General features: G+C 53.3%; 2 protein-coding genes across 3 annotated transcripts; one reads left to right on the top strand and one right to left on the bottom strand.

The window, feature by feature from the left end:
• Positions 1 to 1,248: 1,248 nt before the first annotated feature.
• Positions 1,249 to 7,233, bottom strand: LOC121138315 (PWWP domain-containing DNA repair factor 3A-like). Its single transcript, XM_040741045.1, is given in 6 exon segments — positions 1,249 to 1,812; positions 1,815 to 2,560; positions 2,562 to 3,646; positions 6,126 to 6,292; positions 6,752 to 6,927; positions 7,111 to 7,233. Coding segments are annotated over 3 exon segments (2,070 nt in total). The 5' UTR covers positions 3,464 to 3,646; positions 6,126 to 6,292; positions 6,752 to 6,927; positions 7,111 to 7,233; the 3' UTR covers positions 1,249 to 1,390.
• Positions 7,234 to 9,992: 2,759 nt separating this feature from the next.
• On the top strand, positions 9,993 to 19,585 carry LOC121138316 (X-linked lymphocyte-regulated protein 5C-like). Of its 2 annotated transcripts, XM_040741046.1 has the most exons (8): positions 9,993 to 10,352; positions 14,245 to 14,387; positions 14,925 to 14,994; positions 15,880 to 15,914; positions 17,071 to 17,188; positions 17,931 to 18,030; positions 19,264 to 19,317; positions 19,464 to 19,585. In XM_040741046.1, the coding sequence occupies exons 2-8, from the start codon at positions 14,282 to 14,284 to the stop codon at positions 19,569 to 19,571; spliced, it is 591 nt and encodes a 196-aa protein (XP_040596980.1). In that variant the 5' UTR covers positions 9,993 to 10,352; positions 14,245 to 14,281; the 3' UTR covers positions 19,572 to 19,585. The 2 variants fall into 2 exon arrangements, with proteins under 2 accessions (XP_040596980.1, XP_040596981.1); XM_040741047.1 differs by lacking the exon at positions 19,264 to 19,317 and having other exon boundaries at positions 10,016 to 10,352.
• The last annotated feature ends 366 nt before the right edge of the window (positions 19,586 to 19,951 follow it).

Here is a 19,951-nt window from a genome sequence, read left to right as displayed (position 1 = left end):
ATACAAGGTTGTACTTGAAAGTCGGCTGAGGCACCAAGTCAGTGCCCTGTCACGAAAATATGTCATGGACTGTGATTCAAGACAGGGAAATCAGAGGCTTCTGGGAGGTATGGCAGGGCTGCCTCTCACCAGCACACCCCAAGTGTCAGTGACTCTAAGGAATGATAGGCCCCTGTCACTTTCCTGCAAACATCAGAAGTCCCTGATCTCTGAAATGTGAGAAAAGCCGGGATACTGATGTCTGCTGCAGAGAGAAAGCCCAGGAGGTTGGCAAATCTTTCCATTAAAAGAATGAAGTCTCTGGGGAGTGGAGAATGTGAAGTGCTTCCTGCCCCTGGTGAAAACCTGAGTGCATTACCCAGTACACACTTAAAAAATAGGGTATACGGGCAGGTATGTTGAATCTCAGCACCTCAGTGAGAGGCAAGGAAGAATAAAAAGTCCTGCCTAGCCCGTCATTCTAGCACAATCAGTGAGCCGCAGGTCCAGAGGTCCTGTTTCAAAAAATAGAGAAGGAATAACTGAAGTAGATAACAGATTCTGACTTATGACATCTCTGCACACCTGTGCACGTGCATGCGTGTGCACACACACACACACACACACACCACACACCACACACACGGTTCCCTCTCTCTCTCTCTCACACACACAGACACACAAAGACACACACAGACACACACAGATACACATGTCTCTCTGTGTCTATCTCTCTGTCTCTCTCTGTTTCTCTGTCTCTGTCTCTCTCTCACACACACACATACAGAGAGACAGAGAGAGAGAGAGGGAGGGAGGGAGGGAGAGAGAGAGGGAGAGAGCGAGAGAGGAAGAGAGAGTTCTTTGAAATCAGGCTATCTCCAGGGTCACAACATTTCCAACCCCTTCTTTGGCTGCAAAGCACACATCAGCATTGTGAGTGAGCAAAGAACAAGGTAGAGGAGAAAACACTGGAACCCGGCCCCACCCACAGTATCCTAGAGAGGTCAGGGAGTATGGGGGGGGGGCAATCAGAGACACAGAGACAGAGTGTCATCAGGGGTCTGTTGTGCTGTCCGGGTGTGTGGGGTCCCCGCATTGATTGCAAGGCTGGGCGTGGCTAGCTAATACTCCACCCATCGCTGGGGACGTTCCAGAGAGGCACCCCCACGGGACTCCTCTGCACTTGGGCACAGGCCAGAGAAGGCTAGGCCTGGCCTGAAACTAACAGGAATTGTCGAGCCGATCGAGACATCTGCACCGTCAAGCACGGACGTGATCATTTATTTATTTCGGGGCGGTGGGGATAAACATGCATGCTGTGAGGACCTTTCAAGCCCCACAGTGTCTCCCAGATGGTCATCTTTTGGAGGCGGAGCTGCAGGGGTGATGGCTGAAAGGAGGAAGCTCCCTTCTAAGGAGTGGGCGCAGAGGGGTCCCTGGCAGCCCAAATCCTGGCTGCTGACCTCTTCCTGGCCACCTTTAGGATGGTCTTATCAAAGAGCTCTTTCTCACGATGGTGCACGGGTGGGCCACGCAGGTACTTCTCTTCTGCCTCCTTGTAGCTGAGCTCATCCAGGGCAGCGATGGAGCAGATGATAGCTTCTGGAAGAAGAACCTCCATGGTAAGTCGGACTTTGTCCCCTCTTGCCAGGGACAGCAGGGCCTCATCTGCTTCCTTGGATATCTCTTGCAAATGTCTGGCCACAAGATGCAACTGGTCCTCATCTTCCAGGTAGGTCTCAATGCAGAAGACTTCCCTGTTTGACTTCCAAAGGTTATCCAGCCACCTGGACGGTTTCCTGCCCTTTACGATGTCCAGCAGGTGCTGGTCTGCCCCTTTCTCTTCAGGATGAAGTCTACGAGCTTCCGGTTGGCTCTGTCCCAAGCGGCCCTCATGCGGTCAGGCAGGAGTTTCTTGCGGGGCCCCTTCCCACCCAGGGAGGTCTCCTCCTCCCAGTCTTCCAGGTCAGCATAGCTCACCTTGGGGAAATCAATGTGCAGCTCGCCCTCTTGGATGGCTCTCCTTAGCGGGTAACTGGCTTGGGCGGTGTAGTAGTCCATAAAGGAGCCCAGGAAGGAGCCGCAGGCGAGGTCCTCTCTGTAGTGGTCGATCACTGACAGGCACCAGTTGATGCCCTGGCCATACACTCTGCTGGCTCTCCTCAAGAGCACTGATTTCTCCCCACAGTCCAGGGGCTTCAGCTTGCGGAGAGGGACTCGGATGCCCCTGTGCTCAAGCTGCATGTTGCCCTCGACCAACAGCACCCTCGCCATCTTGTCGTTTTTGCTGACACTCTTGACCACCGCTGGCCAGAAAGGAAGGTCCTGGAATTTGAACCAGACCAGCATGCCTCGTTCGATGGCATTTGGCCCCTGGGCACAAGTCACGTTGGTGGCTTGGCAGACTTCTTGAACTCCAGTCACTCTCCTCTTGACCCTGGTGCCAGTCACCTTTGAGTGCACTGGAATGTTCAGTTCCGGGAGCATGCACTGTGCACACCGTACATGCACCTTCCTTTTCCGGCAAGCAATGCGGAGTGATCTTCGCAGCCTCGGGACCGGGGCGTGCAGGCTGCCGATGCCCCTTTGAGTCTGGCTTTGGAGTCCCAGGGCCGGGGTCCTGCTCGTTCCCTGGGAGGGTGGTCTTCTTTTGGGCTCCCATAGCCCTGGTCTCCAGGCCGCCATGCCGTACTTGGTGCCGGAGAGCTTTGGGTGAGGTAGAGGCCTGCCTGGGTGGCCCAGAGGCAGCCTGCTGCTCATTTTTAGCTCGGGCCCTCCCCCTGGAGGCTGGGGCGCTGAAAGACCTGAGCTTGGATGCCCTCAGCTTCCTCCTGCCCGGATGGTCACCAGCATTTCCTGCTGGTGGCTTGGAGGAACTTGGCCACACTCTAGTGCCTCTTAACAAGTTCCCTTGCGTTTCAAAGTGAGGGAGCCCAACAGCAGTGTGTGCCTGGGCTTTCCCCCCTTGCACTGCAGGCTCATTCTGTGAGCCCACCCACACAGGTCCCAGGCGGCCCCGCTTCCCAGGACTCCTGTGGGAGAGCCCCTGGCCTTTCTGGTTGTGCTCTTGGAGGTGCAGGCGCTGGCGTGAGCTGGAGCTGGCCTGCTCTCTTGGAACCTTCAGAGTCACTGTGCTGTTTCTTCTTCGGCCACGCGCCCTTCCTCCTTGATACAAGCAGGTTCCCTTGCCCAGAACGTCTAGCGCCACCTTGAGGGCTCTTCTGTATGCCCTGGTCTGCCGTGGCGAGCCATTGCCCTGTGACTCCTTTCCTGCCACGGAGGCGATGGTCACAATTTCCGACTCGGTTAGGGGCCTCACCTCTGTGCTCCTCACTCTCGTCTTCTCCCCCACAGGCAGAATCTGGACCTCCAGGAAAGATGCCCCTCTCCTCTTACTGTGGGCTGAGGTCCTGGGTCTGGATAACACCCTCGCAGGCCACAGGTGGCCCTTCCAGCCACAGAGCACATACTCTGCAGAGTCCATGGTGACGGGACTCTGGAGCTGTGCTGCTCAGGACAGGGTCGCTCCCTTGCTTGTGGTGGGCGCCTTGACTGCTGGTCGTCTGTGGCCTGGTCACCCTGCCCGTAGGTCTATCCTCCCTCCAGAATATGTTAGACAAGCTTGAATTGACGTCCTAGCTCAGGGTGATGTGGGCGTGTCCTGTAGCTGGGAAGAGGGAAGCAGAGCTGCATCAGGAGGGAATTAGCCTTCAGAGGACACAGAAGCAACAGCTCAGTGAGGTGAGGAGAGAGAAAGCAAGGGAGTACACAAAGTCTCATCTACAGAAGCGAGGATATGTGTGGGAGAAGATATGGAAGGATCCAGAGCAGGTTCCCCACCCTGAGGCTGAGTTGGTAATCTTCCTCCTGGAGAGGTGAGTGTCCTAACTTACATGGCCTGTGTGTTTTCTTGCCCATCCCGTACCTTGGGGCACCCTGGGATTATCTCGGGGAGTGGGGGAGCCTCACCGTTCTCTTTCCTAGGGAGCTAATCCCGCTCTGCCCCATCCCAGGAAGCACGAGGACACCTAGAGCACCGGTGCCTTCCACACCAGTGAGATAGATACCAGGATGGGGAGCAAGTGGGTGAGGAAATCTTCATGGTGACACACGCAACAGGGCAAGTAAGGATGGTTGCTGTCACTGTCAGAGCTTCCGGCCCCCCCACCCCCACCCCTCCAGGCCCCCATAACGTGGTTCAGATCTCTCGTTCCAAACTCCATCCTCCTGGACCTCGCTGTGGGATCGTGTGTCCGCATGGCCCAAAGGAGAGTCCCCTCCCCAAAAGAGAAAGCACCTCACTGTGGAGAAATGCTTACCGATTGGCACACCCGGGGGACTCAGATGGAGAGCGACAGGGTAAGTGTCTCTGTTGGAATTGCCCATCCTCCTGCTGCCACCTCAAGCCCGTAGACCCGACACACCCATATCTGTCGGTGATGGGCAAAGTTCTACCAACAGATCCCGGGCCACAGAACTCTCCCGCACCACAACCTCTGCGCCCTAACGTTAATCTCCAAAGTCTTAAGACAGTCGGGAAATCAAAGCAGCTGCTTGATGACCTGGATCGTCGCCACTTGCCCATCCCCAAGTCCAGAGGCCATGCTTTGAAGCGGGGGTGGTGCCCAATCTCATCTGTAGAGTAGCTCTCCTGTTCATGTTCCCCCATGCCCTGCCTCTCCACATAGTTCCTTCCCCTTGGGCTCCTCGGTGGAATCCCATCCCTTTCTTCTCCTCACGGTGACTGGATGTGTGCCCGCGGTCTACTCCTTTCCTTGGGCCCATGGTTTCCTATCAGCAGTGAGCATGCCATGCATGCCTGCGGGACCAAAGCCCACTTCTGTCTGATCCTCAAAAGAGGCCCCCTGTGCTTGCAGAGAAGGACCGCAGACTTTGAAGGACCACAACACAGGAGAACCACAAAGGGCTCATGCGCCACAGCTGCTCACAGTTCATGCCAGGATGCAGGTGGTTCCTGTCATTACCTGGGCCACCACCAGGCCCAGTGAGGCAGAACACTGTGGACTCTGGGCTCCTGACACAGCTCCCTAAGGACACTGATCTTCTTGGGGACTCCCAAGAAGTTACCCCACACCCCTCCTGTGAGCGTGGGCACACCGAGCTCTCCCTTAGGGACTCCAGTCCTGACCCATAGGAATTCCCAACCGTATGGAAATATGGGAGGCAGATGATGTTCATACCATTACCTCGGTCGTCCCCTTCCCACGCTCTGTATCCATACACCCCACTGGTACATCCTAGCTCCCTGTTTACTGTGCAAATGTGCGGTGTCCCTTCTTCCGTATTCCCATTCAAGCCTTACTGACTTCAAATCTGATTTCACAGCGCACAACGTGGCTGTCTACATGAAGGAGTCCAGGTCTGTCCCAGGCCACTCCTGCTCGGTGCTGCAATAGTAAATGTGTACTGTGGAAGTCTGCGGCCCAGTGTAGGGATCTCCTGCAGTGATTGTCACTCTGAGGAATCTCTGTGACCTTAAAGGGTTGGCCTCCTCTGATCCAGCCCCCTTGGAGTCCTGGGCCACAGCTGTCTCCTGAGGACACCGGGGAAAACATAGGCGCCTCAGTTACTTCAGGCTGCCTTCTGCTGGACCTTCTCAGAACATGCCTTCCAGCAAGGCTGAACGAGCACCATCAAACCCAACTATGCCCCCATATCCATGCACCACGCCTCGGGCACGAGAGAGTCCGCCCCTCACTCAGCGCCCTTAGAAACCACAGATGCCCGAGTTACGCTTATAGAACGCAAGCTTTCCACCCCAGGCAGGTCTGCACGGGCTTCTATTGCCTCAAGCATGATGTCCTCAGCCTCACACACTCCCTGAGCTAGAAAACATACCTGGGAATGCCAAGTATGTGTTCAAGCCCACAAGCCCAGGGCATCCGCACAGCATCTGTAACTCAGTCATGAAGAAAAGTGTCTGCACTCAGATCAGGCCACACTCTCCCCAGTGTGCGTAATCCATGTGGGCATGCCTGTTGCTCCAGGGCATAGAAAAGTCCTAGCATTATCTACAGCCTGCTTAAACATTGTCAGTAGTGCCACCTGCCTCCATCGTTTCAGGCATCACCTCCAGTGCAGTAGCTTCAGCAGTTACCTTTCGGGTGAAAACAGCACTGTCTTACCCAGAGGTGCAGGGAAAAGTGGGCAAGATGGGATCCTGAAATCTCTGTCTCAGCACATGCTTCGGCCCCGTGTCCGAAGGCCTTCTATCAAGAACTTGCACGCAGCCCCCGTGTTCCAGGTTAATTCACATTTTCTCCAGATGGGAACTTGCAGGTGGCTTCCCTCCCTGTGGTAAGACAGACGGGGCGGGGGGGGGAGAGGGAACAGTCTGGTGAGAGGGTGCATGAAGGGTACAAAGATCATTGCTCACTCACGGGGCCAGAGATACACAGAGAGTCCCATATGATGTGCTGGTGGGTCAGAGAGAAACCCCAGCCGCTCATCCCGTAATGCCCAGCTAGCTGAGGTTTGACCCAACCGTGAGTGAGTAAAGATTCACACCCTGACACAAACTGATAGCTGTCGAGGGAACACATTCTGCTCCTTCCTCAGGCATTCACTGATTTTACCTCAGTCTGCCCAGCTGAGATTAGTGACCAGTTTAGAGGCAGCCCTCTTTTGGACGCACGTCTTGTCAGGTCTCCAGGCCAAGAGACTGGAGACCTTACCTTGGCTTCATCCCTGCAAGTGAACTGGCCATGCTCGAGCCCGGGTCTCCCCCCAAACCCCCCTCCCCGCCGTTTACCTCCTCCTTAGATGCCTTCAGGCTCCTCCCAGACAACACAAGCCACAACTATCTCGGGTAAGGTGCTGTCACACGAAAACGGTCAGGAGCACATGTGACAATCGTCGCCAAACAGAGACGAGGCATCCATTTACGTGGGTTGGTGATCTATGCTCTCGGGGCCTGAAACGATAAAGCTGGCACCAGAGAGGTGTCACCTGAGGACAAAGAGACAGGGCTGGCTGAGCAGCCAGCCCTTGGGGCTTCGCTTCAAACAGTAGTAGTGAGAACCTCTCCTGTCCCATGAAAGAGCAAGCACGCTCCCGAGGCACACTCACAGGCTCAGCTCACACTCACTCAGGCTGGCTGCAGGCACCTACCTACGCGCTTTGCCTGTCTGCCTAGCGACTCCACCTCTCCGGTCTGAGTATCCGGTCTGAGTATCCTTCACAAATGTATCTGTAACCAGGAAAGAATGGCTTGTCCCCGTTGTCATGGCAACCACAGTGTCATCGGGAAAAAAAAAACAACATTCTCTCCTAGTAGCCAGTTCTCTGTGGAAATCAGGACGTACTAATCCACCCAGGAGGCTGACTGTTCTCTTACATCTCTGTCACCTAGCTCCCCCCACACCTCCGCCAATCCCCGGCAACGGCATGCACAAAAGAAAGTAAGCATCCACACACATACTACAGAAGGTGATGCTGACATTCCAGGGCCCAGGGGGCCTTGGTGCAGGGGCTTTGACCACAGAGTGTCTGGGAGAAGGCAAGGCAAGAGGAGACAGAGTCCTTTCTGCCGTCTTCATACAATTATACCAGGCAGCAGGGGCCAGATGTGAGAAGAACACTTTTTCACCTGCCAGAATTCTGAAGGCAGGCAGGTTGTTCCTCCAGATGCAAATTAAGTGTTTTAGGTCACTTGGCAGAAAATAGGGAGGACCGTAGACCTGCGGGAATTCAGGTGACAACGTCATCAAATAAGGAAATAAATAAATATAAAGTAAATAAATTAATAAATCTCAAAACTCGAGGAGGAAGGATAGAGAGCAAATTTCAACTGGCGGGAGGCTGGGGAAACCTCAAAATCCACCCACAGTAGCATATGTCCTCCCTCAGTGCCACATGCCCCGACAACCCCAAACAGTGCCATCTATTAGGAAACAAGGATTCAAAAACCTCAGGCTGTGGAAGATATCTCATTCAAATCAACACACACACACACACACACACACACACACACACACACGCGCACGCACGCACACACACACACACACACATGCACACACACACACACACACACACACACACACACGGGGGGGGCACGACTGTGTTCCTTTAAGCTGCCTCAAGGCATGTCTACTACTCCAGGCATCCTCCCTGCATCTAGTATGATGCTTTCTCATCCGATCAGATGACACCATTTTGGAAAGTTCGCCTCTTCAGGGTTTTTCTGCTTTTCTCACGGCACATACATGGATCCTTACAGAGTATGCATTTTGCCTGACTGCTTTCTCTTAAAATACTGCCAGCGTTCATGGAGTGGCAGTACATTCCTTCTCAGGACTGAGTAGCATTGTGTTGTGCTGATGTACTATGCCCGGTATATCTCTTTTTCATGAGGAGGTATTGTGGGACTTCCCCACTGTGAGTAAGGCTGCCATGAGCTTTGGCATACCTACATTTGCTCAAATGCTTCTAGTCAGGCAATAGGCCCATACCTAGGGATGGAGTGACTGTGTGATGGGCTGATGGAACATTACCCGTTTTGATGAACACAAAGGTGCTCCCCACGGTAGATACAGCATTGCAAATCTCCACAGCAGCAAGGCCTTGGGATTCTTCCTATGATTAACAGTAGTCCTCAGTTTCCTTCCAAAATAGTCGAGTAACTTGTGTGTGTGTATGAGTGTGTCTGCATGTGTGTGTGCATATGTCTGCATGTGTCTGCATACGTGTCTGTGCATGTGTGTGTGTGTGTGTGTGTGTTAGTGGGGAGTGTGAACTTCACTGCTGTCAAATTATGTCTGTTGCATTCCCTAAGATCAGATATCATGGAACTTGTGTCCCGATTGGGCTTCATGCATGCCCAGATGATGTGGTGGCAAGGCATGGTCATTGCAGATCCAGAGTCCTTGGGGAGGACAGTAGGACCATGAAGTGTCAGGGCCCAAGCTGAACAGTACAGTGACAGCCAGGAGTCTCACTCCTCCTTTGTGTGGGACAAAGGTCCTGAAGGCAACCAGAAACCGGGCCCTGGATACTACAGGCCTAAAAAGGCCAGGCTGGAGACTGTGCAGTGGACAGGGGACTAGGGACCTCCTGTTCTGCCCCTTGTGTACTTTTGCAGTCATCACTGGACACCTGGATTCTCCAGAGAAGCAGCCATGAGTGGTACTCAGACAGGAGGGGCACAACCACAGACGTGAGTCAAGCGTGAACAGCTACAAGCCCTAAGTTACACTCGAGTGGCTGCTGGATGGGTGTCCCTTAGGAGCACTTTCAGCTAGTGTCACGCATGCTTGCCGGCTTCTCTAGAGAGGCCAGCACCCTTAGTTTCCAGAAGTGAGGACGAACCCTGGGAAAGGAGGACCTCTGGTGACTGTCATGAAGCATGTCTATGGGTGAGTGACTATGTGTTAGGGCCCATGAGGTGATGTCATGGGCCTCACTTCCACCCTGGGGTGGACAAGGGCCAAAAGGGCTTCCTGGGCAAGCTTTGTGAAGGTGTTAGGGACCCCAAGGAGTGGGCAGGACTGCGTGTGTGCTCCCGCAGAGACGAGGAACCTTTCACATGGCCCTTCCAGTACCCTCCGGGTAGCCCTGCCGTTCTGCACAGGTCTATACTTCTGTACGCTGGCGCACCGCAAGCAGGGGGCAGAGGTGTTCCTGGCACTTTCAGCCCTTCCTAGGTGAGTTCCCAGCTTATGCATGCACAACCACAACCGTAAGCTCCAAGTCAAGTATGTGTTATTACGGGGTGGGCCTCAAGATGGCGAGGCTCACCCACGCAGACATGGTTTCCCACAGAGGTATGCAGCACTTTCTGCAAAGTGAGGTGAGGCATACCTGGGATGCCCCTGGGGGACCAAGAGGGTCTCAGGATGGTGGTGAGCTGTGTCGTCCCTCTAGGTGAGTGACTAGGTATTGGGGTCCCAGGATAGTCCCAGAGGTGACGACATCTGCAGCCCGAATTCCACCGTGGCGTGGGGGAGGCCAGGAAGGGCCCTGTGGGAAAGCTTTGATAGGAAGCAGGGATGGAGAAGGGTGGGCAGGACAGGGCAGCACGTGTGCTCATAGCAGGATCAGGGCCCGGCCCCGTGTGGCCCTTTCCGAAGCCTTTGGGCAGAGGAGACATTTGTGCGGGCCCACACGGCCACAGTCGGGCCCGTTTGAAACAAGAGTCTGGGCGTTTCAGGTCCTCCGGGGCCTTCAAGAGTAATTTCCTGTCCACGCCTGCGCAGTGGCAGCTGGGCTGAGGCGAGGCAAAGGATTGGACAGGCGCGCACGCATGCGCCCTTGCGCATGTTCGCGTATTTTCCGGAAGTGAGGACTAACTAGCTGTGAGCACCGTCGAGGGGAAGCAGAGTTTCGGGCCGCCGTCCTGAGACCTGCTCCTCTAGGTGAGTGGCGAGGTATTAGGACTCAGGATGTTCCCTGGGGTGATGTCTGGCTCCTAAGTTCCACACTGAGTGGCCTAGGCCCCAGGAGGGAAGTCTAGGAAGGCTTCCTGAGGGACTAGGGACAGAGGAGGGCACCAAGCAGCACGCACGCACGGAGCACGACTGGGGACCTTCCACATGGCCCTTTCTCAGATCTTTGGGTACTTCAGATGTTCTCTCGGTCCACATGCCCACGGGTGGGCCTGTTTGAAAGAGGGGTGCGGGTCCTCGCAAGCCTCAAGACCGCGGTGTCTCGCATGCACATGCGCAGCCCGAACACCCAAGTCACGCATGCCTGAGTGCCAGGTGGGCCTCGGCAAGGTGGCGGCGGGGGGGTGGGGGCGGGGGTGGGGTGGGGTGGGGGGGTGTTGAGCTGGCAGGGTTCACACATGCACAAACGCTTTCCACTGAGGCGGAACACTTCCGGAAGTGAGGTCGCTGCAGCCGGGACTACCCTCGAGGGTGAGAGTGGTTTGTGGGGGCGGCGGTTGCTGTGAGATGCATTCTCCTAGCTGAGCAGACAGGTATTGGAAGCCGCCTGAGTGCATGAAGTGACTTCCGGAGCCTGAATCATCTGTCGAGTTGGAAAAGGCCCGGGAGGGAGGGCAGCCTGGGAAAGGGTTGTCAGGGCCACAGGGGCTGAGAGGAGTGGGCAGGACGGCCTGTGTGCTGCTGGAGTGTCTAGGGACCTTCTGGCCATACTGCAGACATTCTTCCCGGCCCATATTTCCCCAGGTGGGACCAGTTAAAAGAGGGTTGTGGGTGTTGCAGTACATTCTCGGCCTGACTTGTGCAGTTTCTGGTACACGCGGTTTCAGGTTCTCGAAAGTTTCAGTGCATGCAGACACAGACTCAATTCCCACCCCTGCCCAGCCGCCGCCTCCTCCGCCTCTGTGGCCTCCACCGCCCTGCCTCTCACTCAGTCAGAAGCCTGCTTTGCCAGATGGAGCGATGCTTACTTTCTGGGAAGTCTGGCTAGGTGTGACCCACCTTGGCGGGTAGGGAGGGTCTCTGGGGATCACTGTGAATCCAGGCCACCTAGGTCTGTGACGAGGCATGGGGACCCAGGATAGCCCATGATGTCCAGAGCCTCACTCCCGAAGGCCAGATTGAGCAACCGGCAAAGCCGTGTTGGGGCTGCAGGGCCCTAGGGTTAGGTGAGTGTGCAGAACAGTTTTGCCCGCTGGGGTAGGGACCTTCCAGGAGGCACATTCGGTACTCCTTGGGTACTTTGCAGACTGGTCCCGGGAGAGAGCTAGGTAGGCAGGCTCGCTGAACAGGGATGGTGCTCCGAGCCTTTCCTGTCCTTAATAGTGCAGGCCCCATTTCAGGTGCGTTCGGGTGCAAGTCCCGAGTCCCTCCGAGCCATGGTTTCTGGGTGGGACAAGGTTAGCTAGGTGTTCTGGGAAAGGAAATCCAGTCTCCTCCAGGCCCTGTTACTGGGGTTCCCAGCTCAGCCATGTACACCACCTGCAAGACCAAGTCAGTCCCGCGTCTCACCCTTCAGCACCCTGGAGCAGGTTCACACATGCCTGCATGCTGCTCCTCCTAACCAGGAATCATGCCATTCAGGGAAAGGGGGCCTACTCAGGTGGGACAAGCCTCCCAGGGGAAGAAAGCTCTCAGGGGAAAGTGGCTGAAGCGTGATCACCTAACCTGAGTGGGTCCCTGTTCTGAGGTTCTGGTGGTCAAAAAATCAGAGCCAGCCTGGATCCACAGTGCTGGGTGGTGGCACAGAATGGGACCCCAGGGTGTCGCGGACCTCCCTGGTTGTGTTCATTTCTGCAAGCCTCCCTTCTGCAAGGGGCCAGACAGAATCCCAGGCTCCGCAGGTACTAGAAGATGTGCGGGTTACACAGTGAGGTGTGGGGAAGAGCATGGAAGGTCCCCATTGCCGCTGGTCAACACCGGATGTGTGTCCCCACTTCCACTTGTGATGTCTGCTGGGCCCTTTCACGCATGGCAACTGCTGGGCCCGAGACAGGCAAGTGAGACCCATCTGTTGCAAGAGCACCTCCCAGGCCCTACCTCATGAGTTTGCATGGAACTCTCAGACCACACGTTCATCTGTGCCACATTGGCCTCAACCAAGGATGGATGCTTGGTCCACCGCAGGCAAGTGTGCCTGCTGGGCCATTGCACACCTGTACGCATGCGCGAGCACGAGCACACACACACACACACACACAGACACACCCTCATGTATGTGTACCAGCTGGGCCCACATGCTGGGGCCTTCCTCATCTATAGGTGCTGTTCCAGCCAATCAAAGCATGTTTGTGGAGGCGGGCAGTATCAAGGTGTTACCTTCCTATAAAGAGAAGGGGGTTGTTGAGGGGAGGGCCTTGGAATAGGAATTGTCTTGGTGGCTGGCTGGTTATTAAAGGGTGCTCCTGTAAAGTCAGATGGTGGGGAAACTGTGTCAGAGAGTTTGTTTCCAGTGCCTCCTGTGTGTGTGTGTGTGTGTGTGTGTGTGTGTGTGTGTGTGTGTGTGTGTTGGGTTTCCCAAGATGCCGTGGTCCCTGAGTTGCTTCTGAGACATCCAGAATGAGAGTGAGTAAGGATTTCACCTGAGTGTGCGTGGTAGATCCAAGCTTGGCCTGTGAGGTGAAGTCCAGGTGCAAATAGAAGGGCCCCGGGGGTTGTACTTCCTCACAGTCAGGTATGGACTGTCATGGGTTTCCGTATAAACTCCGTGGCAAGCAGAGTAGCGATCCTCGTGAGTCAGGAAGGAAAATCCGTTTCAATGCACCCTAGTTAATGAGCAGACGCTGGTTCAGACTTCTAGAGTCTGACCCAGAAGCAGTTTATTTTAGACATATCAAAGTACACTACATTTTTGGAACAAAGTTCCCTGGTAACGATTATCTCAGCCTCGTGTGCAGAATGAAGATTAAGGCATAACTCCATAGAAGGTCTCTTGCAACGGACACATGACCCCTCCCATGAATGTGGGTTCCATATCTTAGAGCCCTAGGATCTGACATGGCTTCAGTCATGCAGAGAGTACAGAGGTCACCGGGTTGTAACGTACATGGGACATCTCCCTGAAGGATAGGCTCCGTTGACTGGGAAGCCAAACTAACAATGAAGGCCTAGGGAGGGAGGGTCTGGGAAAACCCTATTAATCTGGGAGATCCAGGTGTGACCTGGCCCTGTAGACAGCACAGATCACCAAGCCGTAAACAACATCCACTCCCAACCTTCTAGTTGGCAGACAGATGTACTCATCTGTTCTGTTGAAGAGTCAAGCCTGTGTGCTTAACATTCCTGGTGCCCACAGCGCTCCCTGCGAGCACAGAGACCCCGATGCCCTCATACAGACGGCATGCCACTTTGTGCGAGTACATTGGGGAATCTCTGCATTTGCCTCCTGTGTGTGTTCCTTGGGTCTTTCCAGGATGCCTGGGTCCCTGAGTTGCTTCTGACAGTGGGTAGGGATTTCACCTGAGTGTGCAGCACGATTCAAGCAGTAAGTGCCCAGACATGGCTCCGGTGACTGCATTGGCCATCAGTGGGTTGGTGTTTGTGATTAGACACCAGTATTGGGCCACTGGGTCTGGGGGCTAGCCCAAGCTTGGCCTATCCTGGGGACAAGAATTCAGCAGAAAGGGCCGAGATTGAGGCCTACGGGGTTGCGGAGAGCTCTGCGTCCTGCCAGAAAAGGAAAGGGACGGGGGACAGAATATGATTGGATGTGGTGATATATATCGGTGTCCCCCTCCTGCGCCTCTTTGCTCCAGCACAGCAAGTGCCAGGACACATGGCCAAAGCCTGTGGAGCCCTGGTCCATGTTTCCATTGCTGTCATGAAATTCTTCTCGGTGTCTTTACTGTGCACGCCAACATTTCAGGAGTCCTGCCCAGCCCAGCCCAGCAAGGCCCCAAGCCATGTCAACCAAGGAAGAGAAAGACATGGAGAGGAGTGCCAAGCGCCCAAGGGTTGATCCAAATCTCCCATCAGATGACTCCCAGAACCCAGATGCCATCATGCCCGGTAACAACTGATATGGGGCATATGTGGCTGTGCCTAACCAAGGGGATATTCTACTACTCCTTGACAGGTGGAGCACAGGGCTGGCCTGGTACTAACCAGGTCATCCTATGGGGCTCCAGGGGTAGGGTGTGGCGGGGGGGATTCAGGTGCTGAGATCTGATTCTCAAGCATGTTCTGGGTTTCTGTCCCCAACTGATGTTCTCACCCCATGGCGGAAGTACAAGGCTCACAGGGCCATTGGTCCTGGCCAGCATGCCTCTGAAGAAGTCCATGGGTCACGGTGAACTTCCTTGAAAGTCTTGCACAAATACATGTACCTGCTATCCCCAGACACTGGCTGAGCTGAATTTCACCTGAGTGGGGGGTAGGGGTGGGGGATGGGAGGTGGGGGATGGGGTGGAGGGTGGGCATTGGTTCCTGGAAGACTACTTTGACACTGTTGTTGACAGGCACGGGCTCAGCCAACCCAGAGTGGAGCTGTTTCCCGTGTGGGGTGATTGTTCATTCACAAAGGTGTTCCCTTTCTTCTCAATGCAGCAAAGAATCCAGCAGTTGATACCAGTGAGGTGGGCAGCTGTTACTCAGGATCAGATGTGCAAGAGGCGAGGTGATGTCTTAAAGGAAATTTGACCTGCCCCAGGAGGTGGTGTCAGTGTGGTTTTATGCAGGCATACAAAGAAAATTATGTCCTTGGCTGGAAGATGGATCCAAACAGAGAGTTTGGTGTTAAGTGAAAGCAGCCAGCACCTAAGAGACTACAGTCACCTGTTTTCCCTCTGAGGATCCTAGATTATAAAGCAGGTCCATACAAGGAGAAAACCCAAGCCCAGAAGGGAGACTGGGGAGAGGTGGGCAAAGGCTTGGGGAGCAGACGCTGACTCTGGAGGTTGAATATGGTCACGTGGTATGGAAGTTGAAGAGAGGCTTGTCTGGGTGATAGAGCAGGCCTAGCAGGAGGGCACTGAGGAAGGATGAGAATGAATATGGCTGATGGCTGGAGTGCACGACACATGGGTGAGTACGCCTTTATGAACCCCATCGCTGCCGTACAGTGAATGGATTCTGGTAAGCATTTAGTACAAAACCCCTATACTGCCACAACATAACAGGAAGTCACTGCTTGAGGAGTGGAGACACTTTTCATGGAGCTTTTATCTGCCTGAAGTTGGGCAGGGAATGCCGGGGAGGCAGTTGTCACAGTCATCCAACACCCAGCCTGAGGTTGGTTTCCTGGGGATACAGGTGACTATGAATCACCCATGCTCCAGCAAGCAGCCCTTGCCCATGTGCCCGTATGAACCTGCAGCGAACTCAGTTGGTTCACCATGAATACATGAAGGAAGGAATTAAAAACAGTGACCCAAAGAGGGGAACATCCGGCTTTCCCCCACATAAGTGCTAGTCTCTGCAAAACCACATGCCTCACCTTTCTTTCAAAGCAAACTTTGGATGTTTGTCTCCACTTAAGTATTCTTGTGTGCGTTTTCCACAGGGAGCCTGTTCAGAAGAGGACACAGGATTTCAAAGGTGTGTTTGAGCAGATGTTGCTATCCCAGAGCTCTCTCTCCGAGCCCACAACTTACTCGTGGTGAGAGAACCTGGGCACCAGCCAACAGGACTCTCTGTTAGAGTTCCATGGCACAGAGGGTTTTGTTTTCGTTTTCCTTTTTGCTCTTGTTTTTTGTGGAAGGGTATATTGCCATTTGTCCTCCTGGGGTGTGAGGGTGTGGGGGTGGCGGTGGTGGGTACCACTAGCTTGACCTTAGCTAGCTGCTCTGAACAGGGTGCTGGGGTAGCTTTCACTGAGTCAGTGGGGAGTGTTTCCTGCTTCCTGCATTGATTGCTGAAGAGTGTTACTAGAGATGATGGCAAGCACATAAATCTCTGCTTTTTATCTTACTGCACCAGTGGTATGTCACATTTCAACAACTGTTTTTCACATTCTGAATCAAGTCATTTTTCTGGGTTTCTGAAGTCGCTCTCCTCCAGGAAGCCCTGCCAAAGAGGGCATGGAATACAGCCTGAGGGCCAAATGTGAATCTCTGAGCCTGTCAGGGAATGTCAAAGGCAGCCACGCTGTGGCCGTGGAACAAAAGTGTGTGTGTGTGTGTGATAGCATGCAAACATCATGCATGCCACACGAGCTCGCTCTCTGTCTTCAACGGTAACCAAGTCAGTGTAACCACACTCCACCCTCCAAGCTGAGGCAGCTTTTATTCACTTGTGTAGGCGGTCCTCAAAGAGCATTACTAGAGAGGCATCGTCAATTCTTAGGCAGCGTATAGAGTCAATTCATACAAGCCAGGGTGTCTGACTTCTGACAGCATTGCGCTTCCTGATACAGAGGAGCTGCTGCTTAGGCTCTCAGGTATCCAGAAAATGGTTTGTCAGTGGCGGTCACTCGTCAAAGCACGATGCCCCCCATGCCTGTATGCCTAGCACTTAGGAAGTGGAGGGAGGAGAATCGGGAACTGGAGGTCACCCTCACTTGCCTCTCAGGTTTGAGACCAGCCTGGGCTACTCGTGACCTGGTCTATAATTAAAAAAAAATACAGCGAAGAGCAAAATGGACAGAGGATCTATAGATACTCTTACTGCTCTGTAGGAGATGTGTCAGGGATGAAAACGTGCCTCTTCCTCCGGATAATTGGTTAACGTGATACCATTTCCTTTCTCGTATAAGGTAGCATTATCCAGTCCCTTCTGGCAAAGAGGAAGCAGTTTGAAAAGGACATAAATGCCTCTTTCCGAAGCCTGAACAAAAACCTGCAGAGTATTTTCAGAACCCAACAGAAGTCAAGGTAGAGTTCCGACCCTCTGTAAAATTAGACCCGTACAACTTTTCCTCTTCCTTGCACAGTCACTCCTGCCTGCCATGGTGACCCTGCACAGAGTGGAATTGCTAATGGGACCTATGTAGCAATGTATTGTCTCTGTGAGCTAGCCATGCTCATAGCTGGCAGCATCCCCCTTTACATAGCTGAGATGTGTTAGCTGCCAGGTGGGCAAGAGAACAATCTCTCCCCTATCAAGTAGCAAGGCAGATAACTTTCTGTAGGGAAGGACAGTCTTCTAGGGTCTAGAAAACGGTACCTATTAGGAGATACCACCCCTGCTCCTTTTGGTAAATTGTTGTGCCCGTGTGGGGAAAGGATCCTATGCGTTCTTCTTGTCTGTAAGTGACATAGGATGAAGGGTATGTTGCCTTCACAATATGGGCTTTGACTCTCAGAATCTATAGGTTACTCCATTAGGGGAAGCGAAGATGAGTCTAGTTTTAAGTCAGAAATGCAATCTTGGGAATGGTGTGCATCAGAGCATCCTAGGTGTTTGAGAGGGAAGACACGTGAAATGACATCACTGGTAGCTAATTAAAGCAAAATTCTTCAGGGTTGGGATCACATTTCTCCTGCCTCTCAAGAGTCGCTTAAATCCCCTTTCTCTTTTGCTCCTGGCTCTTGTTTCAAAAGGATGAGTGTGTGTGTTATTGCCTTGGCCTCACGCGGTGTGACAAAGCTCAGGAATTGATACTGTGTTTTACAGGCAGGAACTTCACTCCATGCACTCACAGATATTTGAGTCCCTGTATCACAAGTGGCTGGACGAGGTGGGGAGAGCAAGGGAGCAAGAAGACCACCTCAACGTGAGTGTTGCTCTTGGCTTGGAATAGATCCGCTGTGCCCCTTCCCAAAGTGGCAGGGCTTCAGTGCAGCAGGTCTCGAGGGACAGGACAGGACAGGACAGGAGCATGAGGGAGACGAGGAGGGTGGTGGATGTGGCCTGGAGGGGCTGGCCGTCCTCTCTGGCTTGCTTCTTTTTCTGTGAGGGGAGGTGTGTTCATGGGTTAGGAGCCAGCATAGGAGTGAGGCTGAGTGGACACTGCCTGAAGAGTGCAGGAGAAGGTATGGGCTTGTATGCTCAGAGGGAGCCCTTTGTGATCCACACAGTGCAGCTGCAAAACAGTACAGGACAGACGGGGTGGAAGTGGGGTGGGGTCCCGGGTAGCCTTCTGACACAGTGGTCAGGGAGGCAGAGGGAGAGCAGTCAGTGTGGCTGTGCCGGAGCAGGTGGAGGCTTGGCGTTCGTGGACGCCGAGCAGCGCTGTCTTTGAGGGATCTTTCATCCTGATGGAGGACAGAACCATACTGCCAAAGGCCCTGCCTTCCAAAGGTGGGGAAGCAGCGCCTGGGATCAGGGGGACATGGAGGCAGCTTTCAGTCTGGCGGCCAGGAGCATGTCCTCTGAACGCCACTGATGGGGATGCAGCCACAGTCCTGACACCTGTGAAAGCCCGGGGGCATAATTAACCTCCCTGCCTCAGTTTCCTAGGAGTCAAAGCAGACCTGTGAAGAATCCATACCTTTCTAGATTTTGTGTATTGAGTGGTTTCATTTTTTACATGTTGCTATGGAATGTTTGACCTCGTGAGCTGATGTGTGTTTGCCATTTGTCTTCGAGGCCCTTCTTATTTGGGTGGTAATGTAGTTGATGGAATGTCTCAATCTGGGGAATGACTGATTGGTGAGGATGATTAGGTCAAACCTCTTTCTATTCTTCCTTTTTGGAAAGAAGGGCTTCCTTGGAAGCTAATGTGTCCTCATCATATTAAAAAATATGTTATGGCCAGGCAGTGGTGGCACACGCCTTGAATCCCAGCACTCGGGAGACAGAGACAGGCGGGTCTTTGTGAGTTCGAGGCCGGCTGGTCCGACAGCCTCCAAAACAATACAGAGAAACCCTGTCTCGTAAAACCAAATAAATAAATAAAAATATTTTATGTAAACAAAGGAATTCTTTGTACTTAATTTTGGTAAGGTGAGGAGCCACAGATTATTAGGTGGGTCTTATTGACAATTTCAAAATAATTATTTCATAGGATTTTTGCACAGGCCTGACAAGACTATCGCAATCTGTGACTGGTCAGACCATGGTACGTTGCTTTTGGCATTGAAGGCCATTTCTTCAATCTTGTTCATCACGAGTGTCACAACACAAAGCGTCAAGGGATCAGTTCCTGTAAGCAGGGCTGGATGTTCATTTTTACTGACATTTTTTCATTGATTTCCTCTATTTCAGCGTATAGCTCAGCAACAGATGAAGATCTTACAGAAAGCTATAGAGGATCATGAAACCAAGATTGAAAACGCTAAAGATCTATGCAATGCATTTTTGAAGGTCTGGTAGAGTGCACTCGTTGACAGAACACACCCTCATGTCACACCATGTGTCTATAAAAGCAGAAGACAGATTGGCCCTTTCTCAGTTTGTGGGAGAAGCAATTAGTTTTGAAAACTGTGATCACACTCTCCTTGGAATATTTTCCCACACATAGGAGAAATGCTATGGTTTGTTTAGCTTGGGAAGCTGATGACAGGGTTGGGGACAGTGTTCTAGCACGGAAGCCGATGACTGGAAATCTGCTTAGAAAGGAGCACACTGCATCGCAGTGATGAGTTATTGACCTCTATCTGATTTCAATGGAAATCACCAAGTCTGGGATACTTCTGGTGTTCTTTGACTTGTTTTGATTGGACAGGCCAGCGAAATAAGTAAAAGGACAAGGG

The sequence above is a fragment of the Mesocricetus auratus genome, unplaced genomic scaffold (assembly GCF_017639785.1).
Source record: "Mesocricetus auratus isolate SY011 unplaced genomic scaffold, BCM_Maur_2.0 contig_13190_pilon_obj, whole genome shotgun sequence".
NCBI classification, from domain to species: Eukaryota; Metazoa; Chordata; class Mammalia; order Rodentia; family Cricetidae; genus Mesocricetus; species Mesocricetus auratus.
Note: the sequence above shows the minus strand (reverse complement) of the source record. Positions and strands in the feature narration are given on the sequence as shown.